This window comes from Nelumbo nucifera, chromosome 5 (assembly GCF_055504915.1).
Source record: "Nelumbo nucifera cultivar China Antique chromosome 5, China Antique-T2T, whole genome shotgun sequence".
NCBI lineage: Eukaryota > Viridiplantae > Streptophyta > Magnoliopsida > Proteales > Nelumbonaceae > Nelumbo > Nelumbo nucifera.
The window spans coordinates 39,696,930-39,715,156 of record NC_142653.1 but is presented as its reverse complement, the minus strand read 5'-3'; the positions used below and the strand labels follow the sequence as shown (position 1 = coordinate 39,715,156).

Here is an 18,227-nt window from a genome sequence, read left to right as displayed (position 1 = left end):
ATTGCAGGGGGCAGAGACGAGATAACCAGAGATAGAAAGGCTAGCATACGCACTGTTAATTGCAGCTCGGAAGCTCCGCCCATACTTCTAGGCTCACACTGTTATCATTCTCACCGACAAGCCTCTGAGGCAAGTCTTACTTAAGCCCGAGGTCTTTGGTCGGTTGACGAAGTGGGCCGCTGAGCTCAGTGAGTACGACCTCCGGTACAAGCCGCAAACTGCCATTAAGGCCTAAGCCTTAGCAGATTTCATCGTCGAATGCACATTCAGCTCCGAAGTCCCCAGGCCGGTTGAGCACGAGGCTCCCAGTTCGGGTGAGCCCGAAGCCCCCAGGCCGGTCGAGTCCGAGCCCCGTGAGGTAGTAGCTAGTGTGGCATCTCTCCTAATCCGGCCAAGCGCGAACTGGGATGAGGAGCCCTGGATCCTTCACATAGATGGCTCCTCGAACCAACAGGGCAGCGGAACCGAAAAAGTTCTGCATGGCCCAAGTGGCACGAAACTGGAGTACGTGCTACGCTTCGAGTTCGCGACATCTAACAATGAAGTGGAGTACGAGGCGTTGATAGTTGGACTAGCTCTAGCCAGAGAAGTAAAAGCCAAGCACATCGTTATATGCAACGACTCCCAACTCGTGGTCAATTAGGTCACCGGCGAGTATGAAGCTCACAAGCCAACCATGATCACCTACTTAGCCAAAGTCAGAGAGGCCCTGCTCAACTTCCAGTCACACTTTATCAGGCAAATCCCAAGGTCGGAGAACACTGAGGCCGACGCCCTGTCCAGATTAGCCAGCGCCAGTGACATCACCATGAGAACCGTGTACATAGAGGACTTGCCTCGGCCTAGCATTCTCGGGGGGGGGGGGGGGGGCAGAGGAGGTCACTTCCGTTGTTCAAGCAGAGCCGAGCTGGGCTGACCCGCTCGTGAGCTTCTTGCTACACGGGATCCTCCCTGCAGATCACAATGCAGCCAGAAGGGTGCAGCGCCAGGCAGCCAAATACGTCATGATAGACGAACGGCTATACTAGAGATCTTACACACTCCCCTACCTGCGTTGCTTGTGAGCTACCGAAGCCAAGCTTGTACTCCGTGACACTCATGAGGGATTGTGCGGCGGACGCTTGAGGGGTAGGGCCCTCGCCCAGAAGGCACTTCGACAAGGGTATTATTGGCCAACAATGAAAGCAGACGCCATCGAGTTCGTTAGGAAATGTGACAAATGCCAGAGACATGCCAGTATTCACCACCAACCCACTGCCAACCTCAAGTATCTCACCAGCCCGTGGCCCTTTGCACAATGGGGCATCGATCTATTCGGGCCATTCTCACCAACAACGGGTGGGAGGAAGTTCTTAGCAGTGGACTACTTCACCAAGTGGGTAGAAGCTGAATCCCTTGTAACGATCACAGCCCGGAATGTCCAAAACTTCTTTTGGAAGATCATCGTGTGCCGCTTCGGATTACCTCGGTGGTTGATTTCTAACAACGACAAGTAGTTCGAGGACATCAAATTCCAAGACTGGTGCCAAGACTTGCGAATCCAACAGAATTTTACTTCAGTCGCACACCCTTAAGAAAACGGTCATGCAGAAGTCACGAACAGAGCCCTCCTCCGCGGACTGAAGGCATGGTTGGACCGAGCCAAAGGACTTTGGGCAGATGAGCTACCCAGCGTTCTATGGGCTTATAGAACCACAGAGAAGACCACCACAGGAGAGACTCCCTTCAACCTCACCTACGGCACCGAGGCAGTCATCCCACCTGAGATTGAGGTTCCCTTGCTACGACTGGAAACATATGACAACAAGGCAAATGAAGACGAGCTACATACCAACCTTAACCTACTCGACGAGGTGAGGGACCTTGCATATATCAGGACCGCAGCTTACCAACAAAGAGTAGCTCGGTACCATAACTCAAGGGTCAAGAAGCGAAATCTCCGCGTCGGTTACCTGGTCCTTCATAAAGTTATGGTACCTGAGCCTGGCGCGGGCAAGCTTGGACCGAATTGGGAAGGGCCCTACCGAGTGAAACGGGTGCTCGAGGAAGGAACATACGAGCTCGAAACCCTTGAAGGGAAAACGACAAGCTAAATGCCTGTAACTATTGAGTAGACCATGGGTCACTCTCAAAGCCTGAGGCGAAAATGCCGAGCTAAATGCTGAGCTAAATGCCGAGCTAACACGACCTCGGCGCAACTAGGCATGGGCAAACTTCAAAAGCAGACTATAAGTCACCCCCTTAGCTTAAGGGATAAAACACCGAGCTAACTAAGACCTCGGCACTATGAAAGACAGCCAATTCATCGATAAAGGCAAGGTACGAAACATCAGAGGTGTAAGCAGCTCGGGTCTGAACACTACAGAGTATGACTCATCTCAGTACATCGGTTGGACCAAGGTACAACCTATAAACATACAGTCCGGGCAAACACGGTAACTACTTCACGATATACCATGGAGATGCCTTAAACACTGAGGGATAGCTCGGGATAACGATTACCGAAAAATCCTATTTTGAGTATGCATCTCTAATAGCTCGAGTAACGAGATCACTCTAGAAAAAAATAAAAAGGCACACCATACTTAGCGAAAAAAGAAATTTCATTGCCATTCCAAAAAAAAAAGAAAGAAAAAATATAAAAAAACCGAGCTAAACAGCTCGAGAAAGTTCAACAAGAGAAAAAAAGGGGCACAACCGCCCAAGAAGATCTTTGAAGACCGGGTTCTGGCACCCGGGAACCACTAGTGATCAGTCAGAAGAACAGAAAAACTGAGCCGCCAGCCACAGGGGTCCACCTCCTCCACCTCGTCCTTGTCTTCTAGAGAGTCAGGCTCTTCCTCCTCTGCCTGGTCCGCCGTCTCGGGAGCCAGGCTCTTCATGGTGATGCCGTCGAGGTTGAGTCCAAAGAACTTCTTTCGGTCCAACTAGCAACAGAGCTTGAATCCGGAGTGGTACGAGCTCGAGCCATACTCCACTTGGAGGTCGTGATACTCCTGGGAGTCCTTGAAGTCCCAGACTGCCTTCTCCCGCTCGGCCTCCACCATGGTGTCGAAATTCCGAGTTCGGTCCAGAAGTGTAGACTCCAAGTCCTGGACCTGTTGGCGAAGGAGCTCCCTCTCCGCTGCCACCCTCGATGATTCCTCCCTGTAGCGCGTGCTCTCCTCGTAAAGCCTGGCGATATGCGCCCCATGGTCACGGACGAGCAGCTCTTGGGCCTCGCTCCCCTTGCGAGTATGAAGGAGCTCGCCTCGGGCCTGGTCGAGCTCGCCCTGGAGCTTCTGAACGAGGGCCCTCTGATTTCGAGCGTCGCTAGAGTGGATGTTAGTCTGGAGGGCCATGGTGTGGATGGTGGTGTTCACCTGCCAAACAAGGGACTAAGGTCAGAAAACAACAAAAGAAATGAAACAATGAGAAGAAGAGAAGAGAAGGACTACTTACCACAATACAGTGGGAGGCGGCAAACGCGGCGAGTGCCTTGGGCTCCATCTCCCCCCACCTAGCTACCTCCTCGTGATAGATCACCCTTCAACTCTTCCGCCCAGCCACGATGTAGTCATTGACCCCCTCCCAGTTCCCTACCAGGAACTGCGGGTAGGGGAATGGACGGGAAGGACTGGGAGGAACCACCCCTTGACTCGGGAGCCCGCCATCCTCGAGGCCACCCTCTCCGGCGCCTCCTTCAGATGGGGTCAGTGGAACTTCATGCGGTGGAGAAACAAAGTCTGGTCCAGCAGACTCGAACTCAGTGCCCCCAGAAGTGGGAGTCCGGTCGGGGCGCGACCTCTTCACTCTGCGCCTCTGGTTGCTCGAGAGAAGACGGTGTGAGTACCAGACATGATGGCTGCCAAGAAGAAGTCAGTGTTAGCTCGGTAAGAATGAGTTATTTGTGCATATGAACACAACGTCGTGACAAAAACTACGCGACCTTAAAGGACAACCTACTCGGGCTCTGGCCGGCCTGCACGAGCTTCTCCTCGAACAAGTAGTCCGAACAGTGGAAGCCTACCGATGCCCAGGACAGCATCGTTTTCCGAATTTTGGGGTCCAGCTCGACCCTAGGATCCTGGATGGCGCCCCTCCAAGAAGTTGGGAAGGGCCACCCCTCAGGGTTACGGACCACAAAGTAATCCCGCTTCCAAGCAGGAATCTTATTTGGTAGCTCATACAAGAGCTTATAGCCACGGTGGGGAGAGAGGTAGTAAAAGCGCCTCTCCGGTGGAACCCCGGGAGCGGCATTCTTTATACAAAGAATATAAACAAAAATTTCAAGGTCCAAAGGAAGACAATACTCATGACACAAAGATATAGTCCCAACCATGTTCCGAATGGCGTTGGGATGAAGCTGATCGATGGTGGCGTTAAAATGGTTTAGCACCTCCACTATCAAGGGGTGCAGGGGGAGACGCAGGCCAGCCTCGAGTTGTTCCTGGAAGATAACTATGTCATTGGGACCATTCTCCCAAGGGAAGTTGCCAGTGGGGAGGCTATAGGGCATGTCCCCAGGGAGGCAAAAGTAGTGAATTAGAGACCTGAGCCTCTCCGCCATCATGGAGGAAGGGCCAAAAGTGTCAGGCTCCCTCCCCCGAGAGGTAGATGCTACATCACCAAAGGCCTCCCGAGCCTCCAGGACCTGCTCCCAAGCTCCCCCCGAACTCGAGGGAGCGTCGTCGTCCTGGTTATCGCCCTGGTGGTAGGTGTGGTATGGGTACCCAGACATGGTTGACAGCGATTGGGACTCACCAGAAGAGACGGAATTAAGTAAACTGAGGAACTCGGGTAGACTAGATGAATGCGTGACCTCAGAATCCGAAGACAGCAAGATGGCGCAAGAGAAAATGAGGCCCAGAGGGCCCTCCTATTTATAGTCTCCACACCTCTAAATCGACGGCCTAAATCAAAGCAGATCCAACGGCTCGCAAGCGCACTGACCGCACGCCTTCTGAAAACTGAAGGTGATTGGCGGCCTATCTTTCAGGATTAAGGTAATGACGGCCGCACGATGCCCAGAGTTAAGAGCCACTTCAGCAGGTTTTTGAAATCCGAAAAGTCAGGAAAGTCATAAAATCTCTTGATTCCCACGAATGCATTTAATGTGAGTAGTCAATCAAGTTTGAATTCCTTTCAAATCAGTCCATCACGCTTCATGAACTCCCACGCTAAGGCAATGCTCTCAGCTCAAGGAGTGGGGGGCAATTGATGGAGGACAATTTGACCCGACCTATGAAACGGTAACACGTGGACACTGACTCATCACGAGCGACAACTCAACATTGTAGCCTAGTGCGACCAAGTGACAGGCCCATAAAGCATCTCGCTACATTGTGGCTCACAAAAGGAGGAGCTCGCCACAACACAGGCTCCGGGTTCCCCGAGCTACCTTTGAAGGGACACTCCGAGGCAACTTTAGCTCGCGAGCTAGGGGAACTAGATCGCCCGAGCTCCCAAGCAGACAAGTCATCCCAAGGACCAATTCTATTAAGGGTAATCCTGAAGTATTCTGAGCTCGCTACAAAGTAGCTTGTGAAAGAGCCGCGTGAGCATTCCTCACGAAGCTTCTATCTGACGGCGCAGTCCCTGTCCTTTCGACAGTCTGCGTCCACGTCTCTCAGCAGGCGGAGGTGTGCCTGCCACTTTGGAGACGTGTCATTCACCTGGGCGAGAAGTACGTCACAACGGCCACCTACACAGCCCTGGCAGGTAATGGCTATGGCAGGAGCCCAGCGGCGGTTATGCCCGACTTGACATGGACGCCCCTATAAAAGCCCTCAGGGCAGAAGAGAAACTTCTTCTAGAGACTCCTAATCTTTCGAGAATATTTATAACGCGCTATCTGCACTCTTAGCTTTTACCTTTTTGCTTCCATAGAGTACTAACTTAAGCATCAGAGTGTCCCCGTCGAACAAACCCCCAAGGGATTCTTCTTTTTCTCCATCTCAGATATTTTTCAAGAGCCACATGAATACCAGATAGGAGTGACCGGATCGCGGTACATCAATAAATAGTGATTGGATGATCAACATTAATAGAAGCCATTCAAAATGGTATCCAATTAATGAATTTGATCCAACATTCCAACCACTGGGTTCCATATGCTAGAATATACAATCTTTTGTATTTATTAATCCAAATTAGATATCGCTTAAAATTGATTTCTTCCTTCTTTTTACTTTTGCTTTCAAAGCTAGCAGAAAAATTATATATAAGGACTACTAGGTAATGTCATAACAGTTGGGGTGTCTCCGTCATTACACAGAGTTCTAAAAAGCCGTATATATATACCACTACGAGCATCTCTCTTCTTCATCTACCTAAAACCAGATACAGAAAAATAAGGTCGCACGATTGCAGAGAAAGAGAGAGAGATGGATTGGAAGATTGTATCTGTTCTTAACGTCGTATTAACAATCCTTTGGATGAATGCGGCATCAACTTCTTCTCAGAGTTTGGCGAAGCCTGGCTGCCAAGAAAAATGTGGGGAAGTGATCATCCCCTATCCCTTTGGAGTTGGAAATGATGATTCAGACTGTTTCAGAGACCCATCTTTCCGATTGCTCTGTAACAACGTTAGTTCATCTGACGATCCAGTGCTTCTTGATTCCCATGGATGAAATCTACCCTTCCGGAATATATCGTTAGAATGCCAAACCACCGTCCACTTCCCGATTGCTATGGACTGTTACAATCAAAGTGGTAGAACCTCTGACGGGTTCCCGAAAATAGATATCAACCTGGCAAAGCAATTCAGCTTCTCGAGCACCCGAACCAAATTCACGGCTATCGGTTGCGACACCAAGGCCTACATGTCGAGTTCATTATCATCAGGTTATTCTTTTACAAGCGGCTGCGTCTCATTTTGTACAAGCAACGAAACTCTGATTAATGGCTCCTGTTCCGGCATAGGATGCTGCCAGACTTCCATTCCAAATGGTCTTCATACCTTTAACTTCAGCCTCGATAGCTTTTACAACCACACCTACTCGTTGGACTTCAACCCCTGCAGCTACGCCTTCCTGGCTGACCAAGATTGGTTTAATTTCTCCTCACCCGACCTCAAGGATCTCCCCAAGAGACTTCCGGTCCGTTATGACGGAGCTATTGCTGTAACTCCAGTGGTGCTGGACTGGGTAATCCCCGACGACAACTGCACCTATGCAATAAAGAATCAGACGAGCTACGCTTGTGGAGACAACACCGGTTGCTCCGGTTCCTCCAACCCCACCGGCGGCTATAATTGTCACTGTAAGCAAGGTTACCGGGGGAACCCTTATCTACCCCAAGGATGCCAAGGTGATGATGGCGACCTCTCTTAATAATTTGTTGTTTTCACAATTCATTTCACCCTACTAAGAATTAATAACTTCCATTCATGGCTGGTTTTGAATGTAGACATTGATGAATGCGAGGAAGACAATAACTGCACACATATGTGCTTAAATACACTGGGAAGTTACAATTGTTTGTGTCCCGAGGGGACTTACGGAGACGGCTTCAAGGGAGGATCTGGTACTGGTTGCATTAAAATCCAAAGTCAAACGTTTGCGATCGTTACAGGTAATATTAATATATTGTAGTTCCAATTTTAAAATTTTCCTTCCCCAAAAGTCATCGTAATGAAACCGGGGATAATTAGTTAATTGTACCCTGTGAATTTTAATACTAATTCGTTTTGGATTTGTAAAAAGTTCCGAGTTTTCTGCGCGCTGGAGCATGTATAAATTTTGTGCTGGTGCGCCGTTGGGTCTGAGGGTTGTTTGCCTTATTTCAGGGGTGTTTTGTATCATTAATTGCTGTTAATCGGAAAAATGGTGCAAGCTTAGCATCAAGTAGTGATTTCTTGCAATGGAGCCTCATTTTCAGTTTGGTTGAGTGGAGAAACAACTGTTTTGGGTGTTCTAAATAACATCTATATATATATATATAAGCAAAATAATAGAAAATGTCATTTGCTAAAATATCCCTTCTAGTTTCAAGGATTTACTAATATCTACCCTATTGTTAAAACATTATTTAAACACCACTTATAATTTGCAATGGATTTAATCAATCTTTCATTAAATGACAGTGTTGACTCTAATATTCATTTAAAAAAATTTAACTAGAAGAAAATAAAAATAAAAATATCATTTTTGCCCTTTATAAGACATGGGCAACCACTCAATTGGATATATTTTGTTAATTTTATTCTTTGTACAAAAAACATGTGTTAAAGGTATTTTTGGAATAAAAAATCATGGGCCTAATGGCAAAACAAACACACCTTAATGAAAGGTTTATTCATCAAATTGATGAAACCGGCCAACCCAATCAATTCGACCCAAGTTGGTCAGTTTTCTAGTATTTTAGGTCGGCTTTGGTTCAAAAATTTTCTAATTCGACCAAGTTGGATCAATTTCACTTTGGCCATTTGTAAACCAACCAAAATCAGACAACGTAACCATAGATATATACTAGTATTTTATATTTTAAATATAATATGAAAAAGTGAGAAATTTCTTATATTTCTTATTCTAAAATGTTTTATATCATAAATATAATTTTTAAGTTTATCTTTTAATAATTACACTATAATTTTTAAAATTTAATTTAATTTTAAAAGTTAAAATCTTTTGAATCAATTGGCCAAACCCAAAAATCGACCCAAACAAATACAACTGGAGTGAGTTGGTTTTCACAAAAGGTTAGTTGGTTTCACCTAACCAACTCCCCAACTTGACCAGGTCAATTTGGTTGGCCAAATAACCTATGAACAAACCGAACCTACTCATGAACGCTCATAATTTTAGCTAAATTAATATTCTCATCTCTGATAAATAACAATAGTTTAATATCCAATAATTATTAAAATTTTATAGCAAAAATACACAATTATTGAAAATATATTGACAATGAAAAAAATACAATAAGTACAAAAAATATATTAACTTAGTCAATAAATAGTAAAATCTCGAATAAATATTAATCAATAAGTTATAACAAAAACACAATAAGTACAATAAATTAAATTTAAAAATTTCGCTAATAATAATTTAATCTCCAATAATTACTGAAAGTTTTCTGTTAAATAACAAAACAAAATAAGTTTATACATATATTAAAAATACATTTATCACAAAAATAATAAATAATTACTAAAATACAATAAATATTAATTTTAGTATATATAATTATACAATAAATACAGATTAAGAGTTTAAAATTATTATTAATAAGTATTAATTTTTTTGAAAGTTATTTTCCCGAATTATTACTTGATATTTGTGAAATTAGTTATTTATATTATTATGTAAAAATATTAAATTATTAAAAATTTTAATATTATGTTATAATTATTTTTCTACTTTTCAGAATTTTTTTAACTTATTACATAATTTCTTTATTTTAACTATTTAAAATCTAGTAATATTAAATATTTTGTTATTTAAAATACCCAATTATTTAAATACTTAAATAATATGTAACATATATAAATTTTAAAATATTAGTTATTGATGGAATTTAATTATCCATAAAATCATAATTTATACCATTATTACATGATTTCATTACTAATTTTGTAATTTATTATATTATTATTATTTTCAATATTATGTTATAATTATTTTTTTGCTTTGAAGATTTTTTTTTTAATTTATTATGTAATTTCGTTATTTTAACTATTTAAAATCTAGTTATGAAAAATATCTAGTTATTTAAATATTTAAATAATCTATAAAATATTTAAATTTTTTGTTATTTGAATTTTATATGATTCAAGATATTACATATTATTAAATTTTTGAAAACATTTAAATTGACGATCCAGAAAAAACATAATTTAAATTGTTAGTACCTAATTTCATGGTATACTTTGTAAAAATATAAAATTATTTATTAGATAATTTCAATATTTTAACTATTTAAATATAGTTATGAAAAATATTTAGTTATTTACATATTTAAATAATCTATAAAACATTTAAATTTTTTGTTATTTGAATTTTATTTATTTAAAGTTATTACATATTATTAAATATTTGAAAAGATTTTAAATTGATAATCTGAAAAAAATTAATTTAAATTGTTATTACATAACTTTCTGATATATTTGGTAAAAATATAAAATTATTTTTGTGTTAATAAATATTTTAGTGTTATTATATAATTTTGTTAGAATATTTAAAAAATTCTTAAATTTTTTTAATCCAAACTTTCTTTTGATAGATATAGATAAAAAGTAGGGGAGAGGATAAATAAGAATTAGAGATAGTTCAGGAGAAAAACTCTTTACAAAATTAGAGATAATTGTGGAGATAAATAGGAATTAGAGATAATATTGGAAAAAGTGGGGGAAGTGGTTTATGATAAATTTTAGGAGAAGAGATTATTTAGGTTATTGGGAAAGTGCATCTGATTGGTTATTTCAAAATTGACATGGAATAAAAAACAAAAAATGAGAAAAAATGAGAAAATTTCTTGACCCCTTTGTTTTAATGTCAGCATAGCTCTCTTTGCAAGAAACCCACTTCCTGATTTTCTGTTTTTTTTTATTTTTTATGTTTTAATTCCACATAATTAACCATTAAACAAATAAGGAAATCACATATACCTAACTATTTCTAACAACCATAAAACTTTTCTAATGTTTTTAAGTGGCATCACTTTCCCCCACTTCCCCCTAAATTGTCTCTAATTCCTATTTACCTCCTGAATTATCTCTAACTCCTATTTATCTCTTAAATTATCTCTAATTTAGTAGAGAGATTCTCTCCTAAACTATTAATTCCTATTTATCCTCCCCCCACCCCCACCCCACTTTTTATCTATATCTATCTAAACAAAGTTTCAATTAAAAAATTTTATAACTATTTAAATGTTATAACAAAATTATATCTAAATTTAAAATATTTATTCAAAAAACAAAAATTAATATATTTAATAATATTCATATTATTAATAATTCAATATTTTTACAAAATTCATCATGAAATTGTTGTTGTTTATTAGAGATTAGACTATAAATTTAGTTGAAATTAGGAGTGTCCAATGATTGGTTTAGTTCAGTTGCAGGTTGCTTTGCAAACCAAATCGAGCTGGTCAAGTCCGTAGTTTGTCATTCGAAACCGATTGATCATTACTAAAAACCCACCAACTCGGGTTTATCAATTCGGGTCTATTTTTGTTTTAATTTGTTTGTTCAAAAGATTTAAAATTAAAAATTAACTTTAAATTTCATAAATTTCATAAATTACAATGATATTATTAAAAAATAAATTACCAAATTAAGTCTATGATATAAAATATTTTAGACTAAGAAATATGAGAAATTTCCTACTTTTCAGTATTAAGAAATTAAATTTAAAATATAAAATATTAATATGTATTTATTAAAACAAAGCCAATCTGAAATTCTAAAAAACCGAATGAACTCTAATTGAGTTTGGTCAGAGTGTTTATTAAAATGTTAAAATATAAAACAATTATATACTCATATATATTTCTATAGTTTAACTTTAGCTTAACAAATCCCCTGCATGGGTCCCCATCACCATGCTTCCCTCCATTATCCCCACTATGCATTCTTTTTTACTTTCTCTCCTCTCCCCTTCCCACCACTCCCATTAATCCATGTTGCCCAACTACCTAAAAATATTCATATAATCTCTCAACTAAAGTATCTTATTTAAACCAATAGGAAAGTATCGTGTTGCCCCACTCCCTAATCAATTTCTAAAATGCATCCCCCCATCTATATCCACTCTCCCTTACTTAAATTATTCATATAAATTAAGAAATAATTAAATACAGTTAATATTTAATCCCACCCATATTCAATAAGTATTAAATTGTGTTATTACCAAAAGTAAATAAATACGGTTAGTAAATTACCAAAAATTAATAGATATTGTTATTAATTAACTCATTAACAACATTTTATAGAAAGTGCAAACTTCTTAACTAATTTCTATAAAATTGAGAATTATATTTAACAACTATCAAAAAGTATAAAATTCCAGTTATTATTATTATTATAATTAAAAACCAAATACAAATGGGGGAACAAAATATTATAATGTTATAAAATGAAATTATTAATTAATTTATATTGAAAAATAAAAGATAAATTAGTGTAATTTTGTTAGTAAACTACCAAAGAAAATATATATTTAATAACAATTTAAAAAGAAATTCAATATATCCCCATAGTTACATAAATGTAATAAAATTTTCAAAAAATCTCATAAAACTACATTTTCGTAAAATAACATTTTTGAAATTAAAAGATATAAATTATTTAAATGTTTATTTAAAATGCATTAAATAATTTTTGAAAACTATTAGAATATTTTGGAAATTTTATGAAAATTTATTACATTTGATATATTTTTGAAAACCATTGAAAAGTAATGTAATTTTCATTGCAAATTATTGAAAATTATTAAAGATAAATGACTATGGGAAATGAAAAACTATAATTTGAACAAATAATTACACAAATTATTATGATAAATTTGTATAATATTGGAAAAAGGAAATTATTGGTTAGTTTATATTAGAAATAATAAGATAAATTGGTATAATTCTACAAGTAAACCATTTAAAAAGTAAATAAATTATTTAATAAAAACCTTGGATAGGGAGTAGGTGCCTTGCCTTGAGCTTGGCTTGGTGTGTGGCATGGCCTAACCAAAGGCCCGACACATGGACCAGCCCAACCCAGGGTAGTGCGGTCTCGATCCACGCGTGAGCCATGCCAAACCGACCCCCCAAATTGTCCTAGAGGAGGGAGGCGTAGCCTGAGACACCTCATGGGCCAACACAACACGACTCGCATTTTGTGCAGGCCACATGTGGGTCGTGTTGTGCCATCCCAGCATGACCCAATTTACATCTCTACTTGAACCCGCCCAATACTAAGGACGGGGTATGGAAATTCGAGAATTCTCCATACTTGATGAGGAGTGGGGCGTCTTTTCCCTGAACTCGCCTGACATTGAGGAGTGGGTTACCTTGCCCTGAGCCCACATAACATTGGGGATGGAGCGGGGATGGGGTAGGGTGTCTTGAGTATGGGGTAGGGAAAGGGATGGAGTGCCCTGCCTTGAACCCACCCCGTTGTCATTCCTATATAATTGTTAATTATTAGTGGAATTAATAAAAATGTTATCTTTTATATACTACAAATTATTAATAAAACTAAATTCATTAAAAATATTTATTCATATTAAATCAACATTAAATGAAAAATAAAATTATTAAATCTTTGAGACTTTCCTGTGCATCACACGGGTCCCAGCAAGTTTATCAGGAAAACATATCAATACCACACTGGCACGATGTGTTGAACCCTGACAAGATTCTGACTTCACAATACCACACTGGCATGAAGTGTTGAAGTCATAAAATATCAATTAACTTTTGTTTTATCCTAAGTAAATATCAGGTATTTAGAAGTGATATAGATGATGATATCCAATAGATACTTATATTAAAAGAAATTAAAAGAAATAAAAATCCAAAGAAGAAAAGAGAAGATATGGTTGATTTTATTTGAGGATATCAAATAAAATAGCATCTTTGTTGTGACTTCTCTTATATTTTAATTTCAAAATAAGTAGGGTAATTTGAATAAACCTTCCCTAAAGTTTTTGACATTGCTTAAATCTCCTTTATAGTTTGGTAATTGCAATCATCTCCCTTGAACTTTCTAATACATTTGTAAATAGAACCCCTCGGTTAAAATCCTCTAAGAGGAGACAAGAAAATGTTCAAAATACCCATGTTGTTACTTTGAACCAAAATGTTTATTTTCCAAATTTTCTCTTCATATCTATTGCTACCCTAAACCCTTCCAAACTCTTTTCTGAAATTGATTTATGTTTCCAATTTGGCCTTCACATCAATCACTCAAAGGTAAAGCTACAACTTTAAACTCGTCTTTCTTTTCGTTCAGAAAGTTTGTATTGTTTTTTTTTTTTTCTATAAAACCTAGACTCAATACTGCATGGGTATTTTGGATATTGTCAGAGGGTTCTAACAAAGGGGGTCTACTTGTGACTATGTATAAAATTCAGGGGAGATAATTGCAATTATCAAACTTTATGGGAGGTTTCAACTAGTAACACCAGTCAAAAACTTCAGGGAGGTTTAACAATTTACCCAAATAAATAAACCACATGTATACTACACTATAAGTCAAGTCACTAGGGGTTTAACCCCTTCCCTGGCCTCCTATTAAGTCAAGTCACTAGGGGTTTAACCTATCTTATTAGGCCATATCATCCTTCCTCTCAACAATTCAAATCAAATCATAAAAATCGTCCTAAGCTTTGCCTCCTCTCTCTCTCTTTCATGCATTTCCAATCACCTAATTCATCTCCTCTCCTAAAATTTCTCTTACACTATCTGTCCACTTAAAACTTCCTCCTAAAACATCTTCTAGTTTATCTTGCATGCTCAATGAACCATGTAATTCTATTCTCTCTATCCCTTTCATACCTCTCTATCTATATTTTGTTGGAGAAAGATAGGGATAGAAATAGAATGGGAGGGACAAAGACGTTAGAATTAGATTGTTCATTGAGCATGCAATATAAAATAGAATCAAAACTTAAATATTGAAATAAGAGGAATAAAAAATTCTAAAATACTAGTAAGATAAAAAAATAATACAATAAGACAAATAATAAAAGTAAAGTAATAAAACTTAAAAATTAATAAAAAAATTTTATTATAATTACAAATAATATTTTAATATTGTCATTATAAAATCTATCACTCTTTCCATGGGGCATTTTGGGTCCTACACCACTATTTTTATTGATGATGAAATTTGGTGAACATTATAGTAAGAAGATGGGTCAAGAAAATATAAATTTTTAATTACCAATTTGAATAAATTTTGATTGATTAGGAATGGCAATGGGGCAAGGCATCCCCTCCCTATCTCTACACTATAGACAAAATCCACCACCCCATCCCCGCTCCATTCCCTATGGCAGGGCAAGTTTGAGTCGACGCACCACCAACAAGGAATCCTCAAATTTTCCATCAACCATGGCAACCACCTAAAAGTAAATCAAATTTAAGAGTACTTTTAGTAATGGGATCATGAGAATTTTAGGGTATTTTAAAAATGAAACTATTGGAATTTAGGGGTATTTTAGAAATGAGATCATGGGATCTTAAGGTTTAGCCATGACGTGCATACCTTAATTATTAGAAGTTCTAAGCATTTATATATGTTGACAAAAAACGTTATAAAATAACTTTTACACCAGTTTCTTGTCATCAATAAAATATCTTTCCACCATGATTATTAGTTATTAGAGTACCTATTGTATCTGAAATTTGTCATATATATTGATTTTATGAAAATAAATGGAATAACTAGCTTAAAAGGCAGAAGTATTGGCATAAGAATCGTAAGTGTACCACTAGCAAAGACATAACCAAATGCACTTAAAGGGGATCGAATAACCACTTAGGTTATTGGTTTCAAGATAACTGGCAATATTTCAGCCCAGGAAATTCCCCTTAGCCAAAATATGTCTATGCATGATTAACTATCTGATATAGATTGGAAAATTGATCTTAACACAATAAGTTAAGAAACCTGATGATGCGCAATTCGGCCATTCCTAGTTGGAAGTGACGAGGCTTCTAACTGGCGATGGGCAAGAGATACCTGCAAGAAGGACGAAGGGACATGGGGTTGAACACCCGGCAGGGACTCTCCGATACTTAAATTAGAATGCGGTAATAAACTGAGAAAGAGAATGTTTACGCAAGAAGATGAGAGCTAGAGAGTGGTGAATATGCGATACATTGGCCCCTTGGGGGTTGAAGTCTTTATATGCTAACATTCTGGCGGGTTTGGAGGGGCTGATCCCAAATCTCTGTCACAGCGATCTGTTGTCAGGTAACGCCTCGGAGTGATTGGCTGTTATCGTCAGGATTGGGGAGCAGGTGGGCTAATGTGACCGTTGTAGGGTAAGGTCCTGCTAGGCAGGAGACAACATCCGAGTTTGGCAGGCACGATACCGCCAGACGAGAGACAAGAGTGCAGTCCTCAAGGTTTGGCAGGTACTGCACCGCCAGGTGAGGGACGTGGGTGCAGTCTACAGGTTTGGCAGGTACGGTCCTATCAGGCAGGGGGCTTTCTGCGAGATGCCAAGCTACCCTATAGCGAGTTACCTGATGGCGAGTTATCTGTTGCAAGCTGCCTGTGGCGAGCTCGAGCTGTCTATTTGTCAAGAGGCTGCACTAAATTGGCATGAGGTGCCAGGTGTCATAATGTCATTGGAGTGCCAAATCCGCCCTCATCAAAACCAAATCCAAGTACAGATTTGGGATCATAAACTTCATTTAAGAGGAAGAAAATCTGTTAAATACAATTAACTTATATTAAATAGCACTAATTTCTTGTTAAATTATCTCATTTATCTTGAATTATTATTCAACTACTTGGTTTTTAATGGTTATGCAGGAATTGGCTCAAGTTTAGCTCTATTGGTATCATTCTTTGCTAGCTTGTGGCTATACCAACTCCATAAGAGAATAAGAAGTAAGAAAATAAAAGAGCATTTCTTTAAACAAAATGGCGGTTTGTTACTAGAACAACAAATATCTTTAGAGGAAGGTAATTTCGGTAACACGAAGATATTCCAGGCTGAGGAGTTGGAGAAGGCAACAGATCACTATAACGTGAATCGAATACTTGGTCAAGGTGGCCAAGGTACAGTATATAAAGGTATGTTAACAGATGGAAGAATTGTGGCGATTAAGAAGTCGAAAAAGGTGGAAATGGTGGATGAAGATCAAATCAAACAATTCATCAATGAGCTTGTTATACTTTCCAAGATTAATCATAGAAATGTGGTTAAATTGTTAGGTTGTTGTTTGGAAACAGAAGTTCCTCTGCTGGTTTATGAGTTCATCTCTAGTGGAACCCTTTTCAATCACATCCATGATCGAAGTGATGACGACATGCCATTTACATGGGATAATCGACTAAGAATTGCTACTGAAGTTGCAGGAGCACTTTCTTATTTACACTCAGCAGCTTCTATCCCAATATATCATAGAGATGTTAAATCTTCAAACATACTCTTGGATGATAAATATAAAGCCAAAGTGTCAGACTTCGGGACTTCAAGGCCGATTGCAGTTGACAAAACTCATCTAACCACAGAAGTGCAAGGGACATTAGGATACTTGGATCCTCAGTACTTCCAATCAAGTCAATTTACAGAGAAGAGTGATGTTTATAGCTTTGGAGTAGTTCTCGTAGAGCTTTTAACGGGAGAGAAGCCAATTTCTTCTTTTAGACCAGGAGAGAATAAAAGCTTGGCCACTTATTTTCTTTATTCCATGGAGGAGAGCCGACTCTTTGAAATTCTTGATGCACAAGTGGTAAAGAAGGGTGAAAAGGCAGAAATTGAGGTGGTTGCTAACCTTGCAAAGAGGTGCTTGGATTTGAATGGAAAAAACAGACCCACGATGAAAGAAGTAACAGTTGAGCTAGAGGGGTTAAGAATATCTAAAGCTCATACGTTGGTTCAAGAAAACCACCAAGAGATGGATTATTGCCTCATAAATCGACCAACATGTCTACAGGATTCTGGTTCAACTTCAATTGGATACAAAAACTTAGAGAAGAAGGCTAAACCATTGGATGACCAACCGCTATTGCGTAACACTTATTAGTCTGCGTATTTGGTTTTAATAAAGAAAGTTGGGGAGGGAGGGGGGGGGGGGGAGTCCTTAGAAGGAGTTTTAATAAAGAACTTTTGCCCCAACTTTCTGTTTCTTTCTTGTAATTATTTAGATCTTGAGGTTGTTGATATTTTAAATGCCGAATCTCTACAAAATCTATTTTTTAATTACACACTTAGAAAGTAATATATTAATTTTATTATATTATATAATATTAGTGTAATAAATAAATGCATATGCTATACACATGTGCAAGATAAAAGGGAAAAGAGGTATGTATTAATTTTATGTGGGAAAAATTAATACTGTCGGAAAGACATGAAATCAGAAGAGAATAGTTCTCTATTCCAATGGGGGGTTTCCCAATGGATGCTAATGTGGTAGTTCTGCTCTCAAAAAAAAAAAAATTCTTTTTTTTTAATCACACCTTACAATATAATTACTATATTAATATTGACAGAAATACATTAAATCAGAAGAGAATTGACCAATCAATATATGTTCGTAGCTCTAATAGTTTGATGTCTAAT

The 18,227-nt window shown here is 38.5% G+C and overlaps 1 protein-coding gene across 1 annotated transcript; it reads left to right on the top strand.

The window, feature by feature from the left end:
* Positions 1-6,390: 6,390 nt before the first annotated feature.
* Positions 6,391-17,688, top strand: LOC148791438 (putative wall-associated receptor kinase-like 16). Its single transcript, XM_088888178.1, has 4 exons — positions 6,391-7,290; positions 7,390-7,554; positions 13,973-13,988; positions 16,482-17,688. Exons 1-4 carry the CDS (start codon positions 6,672-6,674, stop codon positions 17,686-17,688), a joined length of 2,007 nt encoding a protein of 668 aa, XP_088744304.1. The 5' UTR covers positions 6,391-6,671.
* Positions 17,689-18,227: the final 539 nt, after the last annotated feature.